We start from the raw sequence: 21,560 nt of genomic DNA on the forward strand, positions 1-21,560 counted from the left end.
CAAATAATCCCATTATAAAATCAGCTGTGTGCCACTACAGATTACTTAAAGCTCAAACTTCTATGTGTACATAGTTGTACATTCAGGTTTTTTAATTGGGTTTGGTTGGTTTTTTTCAAGGAGAGTAACTGGTATAGCATGTCACCTAGGACTACAGCTATTTTAAAAGACATTTCCGCTTTCTGTCATTGCCTTTCAAACCACAGATCCATCATGCAGCTGAAAGTCAAGCAATAATCAGAAATAGAAAACTTCAGTCTAAAATTTATGGCATCCATACAAGTGAATGATTCTATGTGTGTCTTTGTAAAAATGACCAATGGGTAATTTTGACATGTGCAATTTTCATTTTTAAAAAAGCAACAGACTGACTTATCAGAGTAATACTAATACATATACATTTTTTTTAACATCAAGCCACAGAAAAATTAGGGGGCACAGTGTACCTACTACGAATGTCCCTTGTTTATTAATACCCCTGCCTAAATACAGCAATACTAACACCTCCTGAAACAGGATGGAGATTTAATTAACATTAATTAAAGACAAAAATGAAAGAAGAATAAGAAAGATACATGGACACACAGATTATTAGCTTTAACATACAGAGGAACTCAGTTCAGTCAGGTCATCTGTTACTGTTACAAACTTACTTTTTCTAGCATTACTGGCTACAAGCATAACATAAGAGTGGCAAGACAATGGAAAATTAGGATTGTGCTAAGACAACATTTTGTTCACTCTACAGCTGGTTCCAATGGGGAAGAACACATAAGAACCACAGATAACATTCAGGTCTGCATCTTGGACATCAAGTTGCTCCTTGCACAACAAGCTGCTGGAAGAACAGCAATTGTTCACTTACCAGGACCATGATGTCCAGTCACACTGTTAATGAAATTCTAGGCTCTATTCATTCCATACCATTTATGTGAATGGAAACATGTAACAAAGTAACATATATAAAAAAATAAGATAATTGAGCTCACGTTACTAGAGGGAAGTACATGGCACTGAGGGGCAACTGAATCTGTGATAAATTAGCTATTATCAACTGCTGAAAATATCTTCTCCTTTTTATACTTTTTTTCATCTGCTTCTCTTCAGTTCTCAATAAATAATACAATAATTCACCTCAAGTTTCAGTTCATAGAAAGGTAACTCCATCCATAGATATGAGGAAAAGAATCCACAACCCACTGATGCCAACAGTGACAAGGTCACAAAGCAGTGCTACAGATGGGATGCTATCTCACTATCTTGTAAGCCATCAAGGTGATGAATAGTACAAGAGGCCACCAAAATAACCCTGAACTCAGGAAAACAAAAAATCTGTCACAAACACACTTTATATAGTTTGGCCACCAATTAATAATGGGATGTCATGATGCATATAAACACAGCACTAGCTTTGCACGGTTCTCTCTTGCTTCTATAAAGTAGTTCTACCTAGGGCAGCAGATACCAAGTAATTTACTTAAGTTACAAATAACCAACTTCTGTGGAAAACTGTGTCATTTACATGAAAATAGATACTGTAAAAAAATGGGAAAAACCCCCCAATGAAACGGAGACTGGTATTCAGATTCTTGTGTGAATTTAGCTACTCCTCTTATTAGATACTAAGTATCTAATAACCTCTTGGACATTTGTCCAAATAAGGCTTCTTCTCCACCTCCATTTCCAAAAAATACTGCTTTTGCCTGTTAAAAAAGCCATTTCTTCCCTTTTATTCAGTGGCACACATGCTCCCTATGGCACATCTCAAATGCATTCCTTCTCCGTTTCCTGCTAGATCCAAAAAATATTACAGACTACTGAAATAGATATTGCAGAAATTCGGATGTATATCCCAGCACAGATTTTTGCTCTACTGAAAGCAATTTATTACTGCATAATACCAGCCCATGCCAAATACTCAACATCAACATAATTAAAAACAAACTAGCACCCATTGCCTGAAGCAGAGCACTGTGAAGATCCCTACTGTAAGCAGCATCAAAGCTTGCATCAGGTGTCTCACCTGAGTTGTTTCATCAGCACAAAGGTAATGAAGAGACATTTTCTTAGCCCAGACATAAAATATGGAGTCCTAAATAAAGTAATTTAACATGCATAACGTTAGACTTGACACACTACTATTTTGAAAACCAAGTTCTCTTTAGGCAAGTATGAGAGCAAACCCTGGAGGCAACTGGTACTGCCATGTATTTTATATTTGCTATATATTCTTCCAAACACCAGCTACTCCTGTACCTATAAAAAGCTGCAGAAAAAGTAATCACTATCGACAGAAGAACTCAGGCTAAAGGTATGAATTCATACCTACTTACCCACCTTTGTGCTTCCAAATAAGTGTGCAGCTTCCTTCAGTCTTCACATTAAAAAACCCTCTAGTATTTAGATCTTTGAGAGGTAAGTTTCACAAAGTATAAAATATTTCAGGACCCCTTTTTTTTCCTCCAGTATCTACTGTTGTTTGTAATTCTGGTTGCCACATGTAGTAGAGGTACATCCAGATACATTTAAATCAATCCATGGCAGAATTCATAAATGTGTCAAACCCATAAATGTGCAGGAGAAAATGTTAGAAGCTATTTTCCATTGTGTTAGTGTCAACAGATAATTTTAAATTAAAGTAGAAAATTGCTTACTAGTCAGAACATGGAACATTTATTTTCATTTTACAGTAACATGGCTGTGGCTAATTTTTTCAAATGATTCCACAATTGCACCTTTTTTCAAATTTTAAAGTGAATATAAAATCAATGAAGAGGATGCATAAAGACACATGAACCGTTCTTAAACATTTCTTCTGATAGGAAGTTTTTTAAGAATGGGAAGCAACACGCGCTTCAATTAGCAGAGGGGCAGTTCAATTTCTAAGACTTTGTGCTGTTTCCTTTTCTGAATGCAGTGGGTTCAACACATGTGATGTCTGGTTCCCAGCTCTGCTTGTATCTGCTGGATGTCATTATGCACTGAAGATTTATGTTCAACTTCAAACCAAACGCAAGTTTCACACTCTAAGTAGGGATGCCCACAAGCATATTGTTCTTTGGAGAACAACTCTCTGGCTCCATAGATATAACTTGGACAGAGTAATTATGTTCTTCTGCAGCCTGTGCCCGATCTAGATCCACAAGCCCCATACACTGCTTTCCTAAAAAAAGAGCAAAGGAGAACATGGAAAATCTAAAAACATCGAAACATTATCAGGAATGTGCACTTCAATATTCAATGTCAAGAAAACAAATCAGTAAACAAGTTCCAAAACTACTTAGAAATGTATCTTGTTCTGTTTTTCTAAATCATATCTGTGACTTGTACCTCATTTTTAACAAAGATCTAGAGAAAGATTATTAACTCTTTACACATGGAGAAATAGAACAGGCAAAACTATTTTTCAGTATTCTCAAAACCTCCAGAAAAACTCATGCAGGTGGTGGCTTGGAATTTCAGAGAGGTAATAATAGGCTAGGAGACAATTTAGAGATACATTTAGAGTAATCCAGCTCAGTCCTACATGGATTTATATGTTACAGGGAGAAATCATCAGTTTATATAAACCAGTAAGGATAAGTCTCTATAAATTCATTCTTAATTCTTCTATTCTCCTTCATTGGTGGTTTCATAGAAAATCACATTCTGCAGCTGATTCAGCAAAATGGCATGTACATGACCCTAAAACTGACAGCACTATAATTATTATTCAGAGTGTACACACTAAGGGGTTTGGAATTGTCCCAGCTCAGGCCCGGTTCCCTGGATGCTCTCAGTAAGACTGTGAAATACACCGAGCAGTTCAGTGATCAGACAGAATAAATCAGGTGAGTTGTAGTGATGTATATAAATCCATTCACTACATCTGCACTCAGGTCCCACTACTACATACGATGGATAAAACACACATGGGCAGTGAAAATGGGAAATGGAATTTTGTTCATTTAAGAGAACTCCTCTAAGGAACGTGTAGTTTCAGCAATGACAGTCGCAGGCAGAATGCTGTAATGCAGTGCTTTAGGGGCTTGTAAGTAAGGAAACAAAATTATTTTAAATTCAGTAGTAATTGCTGAAATATAGTTTACAGTACAATCCTAAAATATTCAAAAAGTAGCAGCATGAGTCGTTTTGCCACCATTTACAAAAGAAAGTCTCTGTCTGTTCATGGATATTTGCATTAAAGGAAATCTACACAGTTTTCTCAATACCTGATCATGCTTATACAAAATTAAATAAATAAATAGTCTCACCATGGCTGTAAGACTGATCTGATTCAACCTTTAATTATTTGCAAACAATATTTAAATGAACCCAAACAAGATTCCCATAAAACCAGTTTCAAAGCTCAAATAGAACACTGAAATGGGAATGATCTTCACTGAAATAGATTAGTATTACATGGAGATTGAGCTAAAAATAGCATTCTTTAAAACATGAAAAGCAGTGATACTTCCTATAGGAGAAGGGAAAGGAATAAGATTTATGTTTCGGCTATTTTTTTGTCTCTGTCTGTTCATGGATATTTGCATTAAAGGAAATCTACACACAGTTTTCTATACCTGATCATGCTTATACAAAATTAAATAAATAAATAAATAGTCTCACCATGGCTGTAAGACTGATCTGATTCAACCTTTAATTATTTGCAAACAATATTTAAATGAACCCAAACAAGATTCCCATAAAACCAGTTTCAAAGCTCAAATAGAACACTGAAATGGGAATGATCTTCACTGAAATAGATTAGTATTACATGGAGATTGAGCTAAAAATAGCATTCTTTAAAACATGAAAAGCAGTGATACTTCCTATAGGAGAAGGGAAAGGAATAAGATTTATGTTTCGGCTATTTTTTTCTCAGGGCAAAGCACTGACAGAAGTTAAAATTTGTGGGCAGAAAAAAAAGGAAAAATAAAAAAATGGTAGTTTCAGAGACAGGGAACAGATGAAAGTTATACTCTTTCAAAAACGTTTTTGACGTTTTTGGAGTCCTTTTCCAATTTTCAGCCCACTTCTCAAGCAGTGCAAGACAATCTGGGGTGCTACACTGGTAACTGAACACTGCTAATTTTTTACTTTTTTTTTTTTTTCAAATACTGTGATAATAGTAAAGAAGCCAACAAATTTATTATAAAATAGGTATTTTTAGCTCAGACTCTGTACTATAGAATGTCGTGGGTTGGAAGGGACCTCTAGAGGTCATCCAGTCCAAGCCCTGTACAATAAGCAGGGACCACCTTCATATCAAAGAGCTTCTTCCTAATGTCCAACCTAAATCTACCCCTCTCTAGTTTAAAACCATTACCCTTTGTCCTACTGTTACATGCCCTTGTGAACAGCTCTTCCCCAGCCTTCTTATAGGCTCCTTTCAGGTATTGGAAGGTCGCTATAAGATCCCTCTGGAGTCTTCTCTTCTTCAGGCTGTACAACCCCAACTGCTTCAGCTTTCTTCAGAAAAGAAGTGCTCCAGATCTCTGATCATTTTCATGGCACTCGTCTGGACACACTCTAACAGGTCGACATCCTTCTTGTGCTGGGGGCCCCAGAGCTGTCCAGTACTCCAGGTGAGGTCTCACCAGGGCAGAGTAAAAGGACAGGATCATCTCTCTTGATCTGCTGGCCACACTTCTTTTGATACAGCCCAGGATGGAGTTGGCCTTCTGGGCTGCAACTGCACATTGGTGGCTCATGTCCAGCTTTTGATACACTAGTACCCCCCCATAGTTTTTCCACAGGGCTGCTCTCTAGCATGTCTTCCCCCAGCCTGTGTTCATATACCTGGTTTTCCTGGCTCAGGTGCAGGACTCTGCACTTGCCCTTGTTAAACCTCATGAGGTTCACCTGGGCCCACTTCTCCAGCTTGTCCAGGTCCTTCTGGATGGCATCTCATCCCTCTGGTGTATCGACTGCACCACCCATCTTGGTGTCATCAGCAAACTTGCTGAGGGTGCTCTCAGTGTTACTGTAAATATCATTAACAAAGATATTAAACAGCACTGGTCCCAGTACAGACCCCTGAGGGACACCACTTGTCACTGTTTTCCATCTGGACATTAAGCCATGACCACTACCCTCTGGATGCCACCATCCGGCCAATTCCTTAACCACAGAACAGTCCACCCATCAAACCCATATCTTTCCAATTTAGAGAGAAGGATGTTGTGGGGGACTGTGTCAAAGGCCTTGCAGAAGTCCAGATAGATGACATTCATAGGTCTTCCCTTGTCTGCTGATGCAGTCACTTCACTGTAGAAAGTCACTAGATTGGTCAGGCAGAATCTGCCCCTAGTAAAGCCATGCTGGTGGTCCTGAGTCACCTTCCTGTTCTCCATGTCACTTCGTATGTCTTCTAGGAGGATCTGTTCCATGATCTTTCCAGGTGAGGCTGACAGATCAGTAGTTCCCAGGGTTCTTCTTTTTACCCTTTTAAAAAATGGGCGTAATGTTTCCTTTCTTCCAGTCACCAGGGACTTCACCTGACTGTCATGACTTTTCAAATAGCATGGAGAGTGGCTTGGCAACTACACCATGCAGTTCCTTCAAGAGTCTGAGATGCATCTCATCAGGTGCCATGGACTTGTGTATGTACAAGTTCCTCAGATGGTCACGAACCTGGTCTTCGCTTACAGTGGGAAGGACTTTGTCTCCCTGGTCTCCATCTTGTGGGCCATCAGCTTGAGAGCTGTCAGGTGAGGGGTTTCCAGCGAAGACTGAGGCAAACAAGTTGAGAATCTCAGCCTTCTCCTCATCTGTTGTTACTAGTTCACCACTGTTGCACATTATGGGGGTAACGCTTTCTTTAACCTTCCTTTTCTGGTTTACGTGCCTCTAGAAGCCCTTCTTGTTTTGCTTTACAACCCTTGCCAGCTGCACCTTGGCCTTTCTGACCTCATCCCTACACAACCGGGCAACATCTCTGTACTCTTCCCAGGATACCTGTCCCTGCTCCCACTGCCTGTGTAGTTCCATTTTTCCTTTTTGATCAGCAGGACTTTTTGTCCAGTGAGTACAAGAAATACTTTGAATTCTTCAAATTAGGCTTTTAAAAACATTATGATTATTTGCTACTACTGCTTTCATACACTTCTAAGCGTTCCTTACAAGCCAGGAATGCAGTTATATCCTGAGAGTTCCCAGACCCTTCTACCTTTTCTGACCTGGAAACTAGTTTACAGCTTTCATCAGAACATTAATACAAGACAGGAGCATGTTATACCCTTTTGTAAATCAAGGATGAAGCAAGAACATCAGTAAAACGCAAACCCTCTCTCATACTGATAATTCTGAAAGACAAAAATAATTTCTAGTCGTAGTTCAAAACAGCAAGAGGCAATATATAAAGAAATTCAAATTTTCAAGCGTTATATGAAGACAGCAACTTAATGTCCTGTTCATAAATGTATTACTTCTTCCTCTATATATCAAGGTAAATACACTACTGAGATAGTTTACACAACAGCTGTGGAAATTCATACCAATTAGCCTGCGTTCAGGTGGAAGCTGAACTGCAGTCTGATCCGCAAATCTGCAAAGGATCATGTGCTCCTAGAAAAAGAACAGAAGTTAAGAAATTTCACAAAAACCTGAATAAAATTTAATGTCATATTAAATCAAGATGGTAACCCCCTCCACAGTAAACTCCAATTCATAAATTTAATAGACACATCACCACAAAAAAATTTTACCCAAGTATTATAAATTATACAATATTATTGTTACTTGATATTCAAATACTACCAATTGAAAGAAATTTACAGTATCTTAAGTCAGGGATATTTATTCCCTGGTACAGCTCATATGCATGAAGGTTTTCAGCTCACAGCTTTGCAAGAAATATGCAAGGAAAATAAGAACATGTTAAAACATGTTTAGGACTTAAAAATGTAGCCAGTCAGTTCAGTTCAAATATAGTTATTTTTGTAGAACAAAAGAGCTGAAAATGCTAAACCCAAATGTGACTACTGGAGAACGGAGAAGAAGGAGAGCCACAGTCAATGTGGCTGCTTTAAGGAAAGAAACAGCAGTGATAGGCAGCCTGGGGAGAAAAAGAGGGATTCAGAGAACCCCCTCAGTAGCCTTCAGGAACCCAACACAACCCAACTCTCTGCAAGATCAAGTTCTCAGCTCATCCAACTAGACCAGAGCCAAGGTAAGCCTCACCACTTAACCTGAAAATCTGGACTGACACTAATGCCTTGGCTTCCTCCAGAGATGACCCAAAAGTTGAAGCAGAGCCTAAGCTACGACTACATAGTTTCCCCAACAGTCATCAAATTGTTACATGCCCTGTTGGCAGAAAGAAGAAAAGCATTTCTAAAATAATGAAGGTACTGAATTGTCCAAACTTTGTGCGTCCATAAGCAGTTAACATCATTACTGGACCCCCTTCCCCCTGCCACCTTCAATTCCCATTAAGTTTTCAAAGTTGTATGTGCAGTTACTCAGTTTTGCTTTCCAGTTCTCCTATAGGGATAGTGTCTTGACAAATAGTACCTCAAAATGTATCATGGTAGAAATCTACAGTGATCATAACCTTATTCTGTATAGCTATAAACTAATGAATTACAGCATAATGTTCTCAACAAAAACATTTTGGAAATGCCAGACTTCTGGATGTCTTTTTAGATCTTAATAAAATGAAACAGAAGAAAAATTAATTTAAAATGAGAACTGGCGAGGGGTGACACAGACAACATCTGGCTAACACATGGCAGCTCTGGCTACCAGCCAATAACCTGTAATGATTTATTAATATGAAATATAAAAATGCATATAGCTAGCTGTATAACAGAAGTTATTTATAACAAGGATTATTTGAGGCACCAACCAGCCTAGACTGTTTGTACAGACTCTTACATTATTAAGAGCAGCAATATTTTTTAGCATTGTCCTTGGTCCCTGTGCCCTTCAGCAACACAAATAATAAAAAATCGAAACTTCTATAGTGATGACAAGCCCTGTGATTTAAACCTACATGGGTTAATAGATCAAGAAAAAAAATTACTGGTCTTTAATGAGATTATACACACTATCCTAACCTAGGCATGCTTGACTTGATAATTGTCACCATGTCCCTCTGTACTGTCAAAAGGTCTATTTTAATAATATGAAATAATCTTCTTCTGAACTGGAACCCAAGTTCTTCATGATTTTGTGTTAGAAACGTACAGGTGTTGAAAATAATATTAAATCAAGGTAAAAATAATTACAGGTCCAATCCACTGCACTATTTTCATCATCTCACTCTACGGACATTTATTTCCATGTAAGCTAGTAAAGTCTACATAAACCAGACGATCATGAAGATAACATTAATGTATTACCAGATAACTGAACTTCCCTATATAAGATGCCTGGAAATTTTCTTGATTTTTTTAATTGCCCCTTACTTGAGGATTAAAGAAAGATAATCTCAATTTTTCTGCTACATGTAGCGCCTTTGCTATGTTCACTGTCACAAAACATCTGCACATTAGAAATACCATCTCTCTCTCTCATATATCTGTTACAAAGCATTATACTGCATCTCCAAAATTATTTTTTTTATTGCAAACACCAAAACCTTGTCTAGGATTTGGCATGTAATCTTAGTAAAGTTTCTATAAAATCTTGCTTCTCTCAAATGGAAACATTTTCTTTCCATGTCAGATTAAGTGCATCTAATCTTCAAATTTCTGATCGATCATCACTAATTAGTCGAAACACACTAGACAAAGCTTAGCAGATCAGTAACAGTTCCCTGCTGTCCATCTCTCTGCTCTTGTCCTTTTTCACTCCTGTTACCAGTTATCTTCATCCTCTCAGACCAGCAATTCTCATTGATTCTTTCTCCCACTTTTCTCTCACACTTGCCACCCAGACCCTGGCTCCAGAGTCCAAACACGTTTGAATATTTTAAAAATAATTTTCAATAACATTTTTTAAACAGTTTTTTATAAAATGCTTCCTGATGAGCATAAGCTCTTCCTACTCACTATGCTCCATCTTCTAGACATAAACTAGATGGAGAAATCTAATGTTTATCAGAAAATAGTCTCTATAAAAGCAATAATTTTACCTAAAACATGATCAGACATTTCCACAGTATAAAGAATTGTATTTTGGATGTAAACAAATTGGTATCCTGTAACTGTTAACAGATACACGTTGAAGTATCTTTAAAGTGGCTCATTTATACATTATGATTAAAAATGTTGTTTTATGGAGAAACTTTTATTTTATTGAAGAAAAAAGCCTTAAAAAATGGATGGGGGAGAGAAAGCAACACAATCAAATCTGCAATACTAATTAACATTTCACATAACACATGCTGCTGCAGGCAACTAAAATATAACCACTTGTATTTCGTTTGCTAAGAAGACCCAGTGAAACGCAGAAAACGGTGCATAACCCTTTCCCTTCCCCCCCAGTGCTTTTACATACCTTGTAAGACAAAATTTCTTTGAACTGATGACTGGAAAAAAAAAGCAATTCAATTAGCATCTAAAAATAGAAAATAGAAGCAATCATTACATATTTTGATCTCATTTTAAACACTAACAATATTCTACAAAAAAAAGCAAGAAAATCAGAAACCATTACAGTTCAGTTCACTAGAAAAGGAAAAGTGTATTTTTTTCAATTATATTATTAATTAAAATTCTCTCTTTAAATAGAAATGCTAATACAAATTTACTGGTGTTTCCACATTGTCACATAAATACTATACATTATATGTACACAAATATTTTTTTGTATCACAGAAGGTGCCTCTGCAATGGAACTGAGTACAGAACACAGGCGATATGAGGCTCTGGGCAGGCTATCATGTTTTTTGATCAAACAGAAACAAGTTTTCTAACAGAGTGAGCACTGCCAGTCTTCATGATCTAGAAAACTAACCAGACAAAAGTTAAATAGTATCTGATCAATTTTAGACAGAGAAAGGTTATATGCCTGCTAATTTTTGGAGGCTTAAAATTTGATTGCCTCTTCTTTAAGAATACTTACTGTTTCACAAGAGAAAGTAAAAAGGGACTCCCATAAAGAGATGGAAGAATCAAATTGTCTATAAAAAGACTGTTAAATTGAGAGTTTATCAAACTGACAAATTCTAATTATTTACCCTCCAAGCACTTCTGAGACAGCACACTTCGATGTTACAGAAAAATCTGAAAATTATTAAACATGTATGTATAACGGGTTTTTAGATTTGTTGATTCCTTTTAAGACACCATGTTTCAGTTTCTTATTTTCACAAATATATACCTAAGGCAATATTGTAATTCCTAGAAGAACTAAATCTGATTCATCTTGGATATCCAATATGCAAAGCTCAGCTTTATGAAAAAAAAAAAACAAACAATCCTCCTTCCCAACCTAGTTGTGCCTCAGAAAGCTCTTAGCCTCTTATCTTTGTTCATTTCATACTTACCTTTTACATTTTATTTGTATCAAAAACATTAAAATTCTTGAGCCTAAGATAAGTATCTCCAACATGGCAGATTAGGAGGAAACAATATCTACACAGCCCATTGAAAAGTACTAAAAGTTTGAACTGAAATACAGGAGAGCTTGTCTGCTTGAAAATAAATCAGAAGAGTTTCACAAGCAGTAAACTGTGGTATAAAGCAGATGTATTTCTTTAGGCTGATTGCTTACATCTTTCTCCAACATTAAAATAGTTCTACAACAATATATGAGTTTTCTATTAACTTTGTGATTTTAAGGTGAAAGGTCTGCATATTACATAGATTCCCTCAAACTGTATCTGCTATGTTGATGATATAAAGTCTTGTGAATAGATAAATCCAGAGAAAAAAAATGCAGGTATTACCAGTCTGTCTCACTTTCACGATGGGTTTGCAAAGTGAAACAGGAGCAAACAGTTGCACTATAAATGTGAACTAATATAGCCTAGACACTTGCAATTATCTTCAATTGAAAATTCTGTACTCTTTTATTATTTTCTTCCTTCGGTAAGTTGGTATTTTAAAGTTTATCATGTTAGCCTTACTTTACCTTTGTGGATATTTAAACTTCACTGTGTTTTGAATGAAGCCATAACAACAAGGGGAGATGACAAAGGCTGCTCCTGCCTTGATGCAGTGTTCGATTACCATGTCTGTTGCCACACCACATGCATGCAGAGCCACCTAAAGTGTTAAAAACAAACAAAAAAACCAAAAGAAGCATGCAAATTCCTTATAGCAATATTCTACATACAATTGTGTTGCACTGACCAGCAGCTCAAGGGAGGTTCTACCCCCCCCTCTACCTTTGTAAGACCACATCTGGAGTATTATGTCCAGTTCTGGGCTCTCCAGTTCAAGAGGGACAGGGATATACTAGAGAGTTCAACCAAGGGCTACAAGGATTATTTAGGGACTGGAACATCTGTCACACAAGAAAAGGCTAAGAGACCTGGGGCTGTCCAGTCTTGATAAGACTAAGCGGGGACCTTTTTCTTAGTGATGGACACTCAAACTAAAACCAGAATGACTTTCAATCACAACAGCTACCTGCAAGTATTTATGTATTTGGGCAACACACAGGTTGTACCCAAATTATTTATGCTCTGCTACATAAAGGCCAGTTACAGCTGTAAACAATACATTGCAAGGAAAAGCATTCAGCTCTCTCCTATCAGTACCTGTGACAGCAAATGGGGCAGCCAAAATGGAGGCACTACTTTCTCTGCCTTCTTACTCAGTAGATCAAAGAGTAGGCCTGGTGCATATACCAGGTGCATACACATAGATACATTGATCTATATTTTCATTAAATTAAGGACATTTTTGAGGCATATTTTTAAATTTATGCAGTGGTGTGGATTTGCAAAACAGCATTGTTTTGTTCTTTTTTTTTTCACAGTAAATTTAGGAAAAAGGCTTAAAACTGCAAGGCTCAGATTTCAGGGTTCAAAGTTGTTTTTCAAGGTACAGCAATTGGAAGGCAAAACCTATGCTCTCAGATACAGATTAAAACAAAGACTTTCTTGTTTGCAGGCTGCTTGATGTAAGCTCAGCTGAGCACACCATTAATCATCAATTGAACTGTAACTGCATACAGATGCTTACATATATTCCTGTCTCAAGCAGAACATTAAAAAATTAGTAAGAAAATAATTCCGCAATGGAAGTTTTTTGCTCATCTGAATTTAACAAAAAAACCCAACAAACCAGCTTAACATCAGAAATATATTCTTAATATTACAGCTATTGGATTATCATGGAATTATAGTTACTTTCCAATCTATCCAAGCAGAAAACAAAGACCTCTGATTTGCTTGCACGTTTTGAAGAGAGACCTTAAAAAAGCACTGGATAAAACCAGTAACTTACTGAGCCTGTATGAAGTGTTACAATAACTGATTCCTTCTTTGGTTTACTCAGAATCATTTTAGCGAAGAAAAAAAATCACACAGTGAAAGACAAAGCTTTCTCAAGATATCCTATATATTAAACTCACTACCTGAAACAAAATAAAAAGTGATAAATAATGTATATAATGCATTTGGCTCACAAATCCATACATCTGTAGAGAGAAGAAAACAAAGTGGCCCCTGAAGAGAACAACAGAGCTAACGCAGTGTGAGGGCACTACCCTTATTACTCCTCCAGTGCTGCAGCTCCTGAGGGCACACAGAAAAGTGAGGGGAAAAGATAAAAACTCAACACACTGAAAAATATACATCTCCAAGTAAAACCTTAAGCTTTACAACTTGTTCTCCATAAATAGCTGAGATACTACTATAAGCACTATGAAGTATTAAAACCAACTAAGATCCTATGGCTGTTGGCACGTAAATGAAAAGTGCATGTAAATATTTGGAAAGCTTTCTTTTAGATTGAAATTCTTTATTATGGTGATGGTATATAATAAATTTACTTATTACGGCAGTTGTACTACAACATGTAATATTACAATGTAGTAGTAAGTCTGTCATTCAAATAGATTGTTTCAGAACCTTGATCCATTCTTACCCCAACAATTCATAAGGGTGGAAATTTTATATGGAGCAAAAGGGAAAAAGTTGACACATTTTTCTTAATCTGCTTTTGAACTCCTGGCAGGTAACGGATAAGAAAATAGCTAAGTAATTCAGATTTGATGTCAAGGTAACTAAAATGCATATAAACATTTTAAATTAATATAAAAATATAACAGATGAAGACTTCTGCCCTGTTCATTTTTCTATAATACCTCTTTAAATTCCTAACACTATAACCAGTTAATTTATTATCATATCTGCCCTCTCATTTACATTGTATTGTTTTACTGAAAATGATGGAGTCATGCAATGGGTGAATAGCTTTACAAGCCTCAGAAGATGGTTTCAGAAATTATGCATTGCCAAACTTAGTACAAATCTGTGTATTACAGCATTATATTGTCATTTTTGTATCAGACCAGTGTTTATGACATAGTCACAGAATCATTTAGGTTGGAAATTTATATGTATCATTTTAAAAAATTAAAACTCTCCACAGAGATATTTAACTTAGTATTACCTTACTATTAAAAATAGACCCAAACAAAATGAAGATGGGAACTCAAATGATCATAAAATTGGAGACTCATTTCACTAAAAAACTATTAAACATTTCACACACAGATGTCAATACATTATTCATGAATTCCTGTATTTTTGAAATAGATCTTTAGTTCATCTACTTAAATTTATATGGCTATGCAGCACAGAAAATAAAGCTAGAGAACTGGAAATTTATACTGGGCTAAAATAATTTATCCTCTCCTCTTTCTCCCGCACTATATTTCTTTTCCTTTATTAAATAAACCAGCCAAACATTTAAACAGCACTGTCCATGTACCATAAAGCTTCAGCATTAAATATCCTAAGCTACAGCCAAAAAAGGGCCTTGGATGGATGATTTAAAGAACAGTCAGACTATCTCTGAAAGCTTGGGGCTTGCTGCAAAATTTGATATTCTATTATGAGAAAAAAACACTGGAAGACAGGAATCTTTACAGAGTACAAAATACTATTTATGTCCCACCCTTCACTAGGGCTACAGAATTCTGGAGAGGACATTCATGTCGTTTACTTTTAGGGTCTAGCATGGATGCTTGAAATCAGTATTCAAATAATGTACTTCACTCCTTCAGTACTCGGATTCCTGCTTTGGTCCACTCATTTACAGTTACCTAGGAGTCAGAGTTTCACCTGTTGACTGCAACAAGAGTGCTCAGCATGAGTCCTACAAAACTGGGATATGATTCTGCATTTATAAATATAGAATCATAGCATCTTTTTGGTTGGCAAAGACCTTGAAGATCATCAAGTCCAACCATTAACCTAACACTGCCAAGTCCACCTCTAAACCATGTCCCTGAGCACAACATCTACACATCTTTTAAATACCCCTTGACATGGTGACTCAACCACTCCCCTGGCAGGCTGTTCAGTGCCTGAAAACCCTTGTGAAGAAAATCTTTACTAATATCCAATCTAAACCCTCCCTGGCACAACTTGAAGCAGTTTTCTCTCATCTATCATTTGTTTCTTGGTAGAAGAGGCCAACCCCCACCTTGCTACAACCTCCTTTCAGGTATTTGCAGAGAGCATTAAGGTCTCCCCTCAGCCTCCTTTTCTCCAAGCTAACCCACCCCAGTTCCGTCCGCTGCTGCTCATAAGATTTGTTCTTCAGACTGTTCACCAGCTTCACTGCCCTTCTCTGGACTTGCTCCAGCACCTCCATGTGCTTCTTGAAGTGAGGGACCCAAAAGTGAACACAGAATTCAAGGTGTGACCTCACCAATGCTGAGCAAAGGGGGACAATCACTGTCCTACTCTCCTGCTGGCCACATTACTTCTGATACAAGCCAGGATGCTGTTGGCCTTCTAGCCCATCTGGGCACACTGCTGGCTCATATTCAGTTGACTGTTGACCAACACCACCAGGTCCTTTTCCTCTGGGCAGCTTTCCAGACACTCTTCCCCAAGCCTGTAGCCTTGCATGGGATTGTTGTGATCAAAGTGCAGGACTCTGCACTTAGCCTTTTTGAACCTCACAGAATTGACTTTGGCCCATCAATCCAGGACCCCCTGCACTGTCTTTCTACCCTCAGGCAGGATCAACACACCTGCCCAACTTAGTGTCATCTGCAAACTTACTGATGGTGCACTTGATGCCCTCACCCAGATAATTTGTAAAGAGAAGAAGAGAATTGGCCCAATACCGAATCCTGGGGAACAGTAGCAACAGTAGTCTTCTCTTCCCATCTGCAAAACCTTCTCCAGAGAATATCCACTAACAAATCACTGATTTTAAAACATGACTAAACGAAGAATATACCTCATTTTTTCTTCAACATGGTCAGGCAGCACTCTTAATTTTGTATTTGATTGGAACAGACACTTCTTTGTTCACTCGTGTAATGTAAAAGGGATGCCAACTTGCAACAAATAATAAATACAAAAATAACTTAATAGAGGTTACTGTAACAAGGGTGCTTGTCTTAGCATCAAAAATACCAGTCTGTAAGGTCATATAAAATTCTGTTTTCTCAGCTATTTTAATTGCTTTAAGAATAATTAATCAGTCACTGAGGTTTTGAAGTGGAAAAGCTACAATGACTTACCCCAATGTTAAAAGTCCCATTAAAATAGTCCAAATTTGCTTGAATGAACCAAATGTTGTTTAAACCTAGTTCATCACTTCTGTCTTTAGCACGGAACAGAGACAACTCCTTATTTTCTATGAGCACCACCTAGATTTCATACACAGGAGAAAGGCAAGTAATAGCAAGACATCAAAATACAACATCACCAACAAGCACAAAACTCTGTAGTTTAGTTGAGAAAACCTCTAAAATACTTATGACACAGCTTGAGATCTCCGAAATTATTAGCAGGAAACCCAACAACAATGGAGGACATTTAATACTTGACAATTTCCATCAGCCTGCAAATATTTTCCTATAACTTTTGTTTTCTCAGGCAAGAAGTGCACACATTTGGGATTATGCTAAAAATTTTTATGCTTCAAATATAAATCCTCTACTGGGGATGAGACAACTGTGTCTTAATATTTATTCTCCCTACATGCATATTTTTATGATGATTAACAGAGACCCAAAGCTCATACAATCTAAACATTATGTTTGCAATTTACCTGACACAATGGCATCATGTGAGCAAGCACAATTCCAACGTGGCCCTGCAAAAACAAAAAACAAATTCTGAGTGACTTTTCAGTGTCCCTGTTGTTGATTCATTTCTCAATGAGCAACAAAACCTTTGAAAGAATTTGTACTTTGGCTTTGCTTTGTGTCACTAACCACCTAGCACTGCCAAGATGAAAGGTGAAAGAAACTATATCATGTAAAAAAAAATAAAAAATTTATATATATTACCCCTCCACTGCAGAAATCCACTATCACATCTCCAGGCTTAGCAAGCTTTGTCACCGCTGCTACCAAATTATTCAATTGCTGCTGCTTCCTCAGAGCCCGGTCTCTAGACATCTTTCCTGGAGATGACAAAGAAAATGCCTAAGCAGTGATAAGCATTTGACAACATTGATAATTTTAAATGGGTAACAGCAAAGCACTGCAAATTAAATTTATGGCCAAGACGGAAAACTAGCTGGAATACTTCAGCATAGAAATCCACTTTGAGCCAAATTCACAAATACTTGGTAGAGCTTTCTCTATACCTTTAGTATATTTAAAACTTCATTTTCAAGCTGTTGCTTTGTTAGGAAAAGACTCATAGAAACTGGAAGCAATGTTAATATAAAATAATCAAATCAGTGTAAGCTCTAACCTGTTTATATAGCAAACCTGTGAATCATGCCTAGAAACAGAGCTCAAACACATTCATAGTGAGATTGCCAAAACAAATCCCTACTTACTAAATCTATATACTATGTTTAAGAATCCTGTTTTAAAAGCTTATGCTCTTCTGTCAATTTTAACTTTTCATAATATGAAGCCTAGTTTATTTCAATGACTGTAAAGAGGCACTTCTCAAAGCAACTACTTCTGCATAGCAAAGTCTGGCTTCCTATCACATCTGTCACACAACCAGAAGTTGAAAAACTTAATTTATTTCAGATGTGCCTGGTTCAGAGAACTTGCTTCACAGATAATGAATTTGTTTCGTCAAAGGTATTTTTTGCAAAGATGCATTTTGTCTCAGTGAGGCTAACAGATGGTGCTCACAGACCTATTTAATACTCCTTTTGTTTGTTTGGAAAGCAGAGTTTGACATAGATATTGACAGTTAAAATATTCATTAAGTCATCTTTACAATAGTAAAAAGGGTACTGAAACAACTTTCTTGAATGTGTTTTTATGAAGGAGGTTAGGTGAACAAAGCAATCCTAATATTCTCTGAAATATGAACACCTTTCCTACTTGGAGCACCATATTATATTTGAGTATGGGCACTTTCCAATTTTTATTAAATTAATTACATTTTTCTATTAAAAATATATTTTCCTCAGTATTGAGGAGTAGTTTAGAAAAAAATCCACAAATCAGTGAAGTTTCCTGGTTGATACAAAAGTTATTCAATTCTCATCAACATCATAAATTATTGCATTTACTATACAGCTTACTGCTTAAATCTCTATTCTAAAAATGCATTACTCTGTACAATATTTTATTGGAAATATCATTTCACTTTACAATAAAATAACTTGTCAGATAACTTTGTCACATTGCTCTGGACAGAGTGAGAAAAAAATTCACTTTAAGATACTACAATCTATATTATCAGAGCAGAGAAAACAGAAAAAGCTGACAAGAAAAGGCAGAGGCAGTAGGGCAGAGTTCGTTCTGCACAGTTATTGCACAGTCATTTAAAAAAACAAAGTAATGACATTTATAAAAAAACATTCCTAAGCGACTGCACTGCATGGTGATATTTTGAACTATTTACTACTTCTTAATGCAAATTAAGAGAGTGAACACAACCTCCTCACTTATATCAGCTTTGTAAGTATAAAATAGCACCTTTTATAAAAATCAAACCACTGTTACATTTCAAATATTTTGTTGTGTGAACTGTGAAAGTTACCATAAGGAAGAGTGCCAGAAAATGAAACTTCCTAGTGGCAAAAATGTATACAAGGACTGTGGATATGAAACTTTAACCATATTATGTAAAATGATAAATACATTTTAAGGAATCATCTCTTTCACATAAGCAGACTCTTGGAAAAAAAAATTCTGAAAGACTATACTGGAAACCCTAATTCCTTGTGTGCCGAATCTCTATGTGAACTGATCCATAGCTCGCCTTCAATTTTCATGCTTCCATTTCATAAACTGATGTTCAAACATTTTCAACATCTACTCTAACTGGAGCCAATGAAAGATACACACATTACAGCATGTGCTGTCATGGTGTTTGACCTAGAAATTCAGCTACCATTTGATAGGTAGACAAGGACTGTGATATTAAAACCTAGAATATCCTATACCTAAAGAAACCATACAAGTATGTTCTCTGTGTACATATATGCGTGTGTGTGCATACATGCATACACAGTCACAAAGGATGGCTTGAGTTCTAAAAGTATGCAAGTAGTACTTGTCCTGCACGTAGCTTTAACCTATTTGTGGCTACCTAAGCAACAAATGAAAAGAATCAGAAAATATAATTTACATTTGTCTGTTACATCCCCCATAACTGAAATACAGCTGTGGCAAGGGGAGCACAATTAACAGAAACTTTTTCCATAATAAAACAGGCTACTACTTGGGTTTGTTTTAACCAATCAACAGATCTTACTACTTTTGTTTCATTTCAATTCTCCCTAGAAAAGCACTTAACAAAATAATTGTTAGTCTAAAAGAAAAAATAAATTACCAGATGTCTTCCACTTTCATGAAGGCAGGAAGAAACTGAGTCACCTTTGAATTCTTTTATCTAATAAGAAAATGAGTAGCCAAGTCCAGACTTCCTGACAGATACAGCTTCCTTAGCAGCCCAAGAGGAGCCATCCACGTACAGTATCAACATCTGACTGTGATTACATAGCTGTAAGAAGTGTGACTGCAGCTCAGCTTGGTAAAGATGAGCTTGCTTTGAACAATCCAGTTTGGACACAGCAACACTGCTACAACAGTTCTGTGATTATGGCAAGCTAACATTCCAAAAACTCATTCAGCTCATAGGCTGCTAAAACCAAAGCTACCAGCTTAAAATTAGCTTGGCTTATATCTATAAACTGCAGACATACTTATAACTGTGGTATGAGCCTACTCCTATGATACTGCAGGTCCAGAACTACTGGGTAGCAGCAGCAAGCACAAATAGCAAGAAGGAAGTGGAGACATAACTCCTGAATGGTACTGGATAAAATCTCAAGTTCAGAAAAAAAAAACAGAAAACCAGGCTTTCCAACAGCATGATAAAAACATAAACAGAAGGGCTTTTTTTTTACATAATTCAGTGTGGACTTGCACACAAAATCTCTTCATTAGAAATACAATTTCAGATGAAAGGCCAGCTCTGTTCTCCAAAAGGAGTCTGAAAGCAACAAAGTTGGGCTCATAAGCTTTGGTGGCATAATTTACACTGCAACTAATTTTTATCAGTGGTCGGTTCTCACAAGCATTACCTTAAAAAAAAAAACCAACAACACCAAAACAAAGCCAAACTAAGTAACAAAAAAATCACACACAAAACTTCAACCTTTACAAATTTTCTTCCTTTCTATTCAGTGAAAACAAGTAATTAAAGTAATTAAAGCTCATTCACAGTATAAAGTTGCAAGCTCCCTTAGTGGAAAGCCTTCCAAATCCAAGGCTTTCTGAGCCTTGGTTACCTTGTGGTAACCACCACAATTAATCTAATGGCATTTGTTGTAAATGTAGCTTCTGTATCACTCACTTATATCCACTTTCAACTTCAATCTTTGTAATTATGAGAGGGACCAGGCAGAAAATGTTCTGATTCCTGCCTATCAACAGGCATTAGCACAGATATTCTGAGCCATTTTACTGCACAAAACTGAAATAAAGACCACAGCTGCCATGCTAAAAATGGCACAAAAATCCAAGCAAATGCTCTTAGTTCTTTATCCAGCTTCTCTGTTCTTATTTTGCCTAAGGTTTTCCTGAGAGGTCTGGGATTTATTAATATCAAGTATAACTCCTGAAAAAAAGCCATCAAATGTGTATACTATGCAAAGTCAAATAAATTCTCGAGTCATTAAAAATCAAAAAGTAAAATGATAACAGGTTTTGTCAGCAAGAACAGATGGACTGTTTAGTATTCAGTCAACCTCCTGAGTACTAAATTAATAAGAAATATTTTTTTTAAATAGCCTATAATTTTTTTAAACTTCCTAAAAATTAGCTCTTCATGGTCACCAACAAAAAGGTGACATCCTGCTTTTACTATGCAGGCAATCATACATTCCCTTGAAAGACAGAGTAAACCACGCTCAAATCAATAGATCTTTGTCTGCTTTACCTCTATTTTGAGCTTGGTAGCTAGAATCACAGAAACACAGTGAGTTGTCACATAGCCTTTAGAGAATGCTAGGTAACACAGCTGGGCACACTAGTCCTTCATTACAACAAATAGGCAATAATTT

The 21,560-nt window shown here is 36.6% G+C and overlaps 1 protein-coding gene across 1 annotated transcript in view; it reads right to left on the bottom strand.

The window, feature by feature from the left end:
• Window positions 1–3,026: 3,026 nt before the first annotated feature.
• The window catches only part of GSTCD (glutathione S-transferase, C-terminal domain containing), a 55,327-nt gene continuing 36,793 nt past the window's right edge, over window positions 3,027–21,560 (bottom strand). Inside the window, exons 6-12 of the mRNA XM_010004114.1 lie at window positions 17,362–17,477; window positions 17,121–17,165; window positions 16,588–16,716; window positions 12,004–12,137; window positions 10,426–10,456; window positions 7,479–7,548; window positions 3,027–3,163 (exon numbers count right to left, since the gene is read on the bottom strand). Of these exons, the coding sequence (XP_010002416.1) occupies window positions 3,027–3,163; window positions 7,479–7,548; window positions 10,426–10,456; window positions 12,004–12,137; window positions 16,588–16,716; window positions 17,121–17,165; window positions 17,362–17,477 (662 nt within the window). The remainder of the gene's footprint in view (window positions 3,164–7,478; window positions 7,549–10,425; window positions 10,457–12,003; window positions 12,138–16,587; window positions 16,717–17,120; window positions 17,166–17,361; window positions 17,478–21,560) is intronic.

This window comes from Chaetura pelagica, unplaced genomic scaffold, assembly GCF_000747805.2.
Source record: "Chaetura pelagica isolate M959 unplaced genomic scaffold, ChaPel_1.0 scaffold88, whole genome shotgun sequence".
NCBI lineage: Eukaryota > Metazoa > Chordata > Aves > Apodiformes > Apodidae > Chaetura > Chaetura pelagica.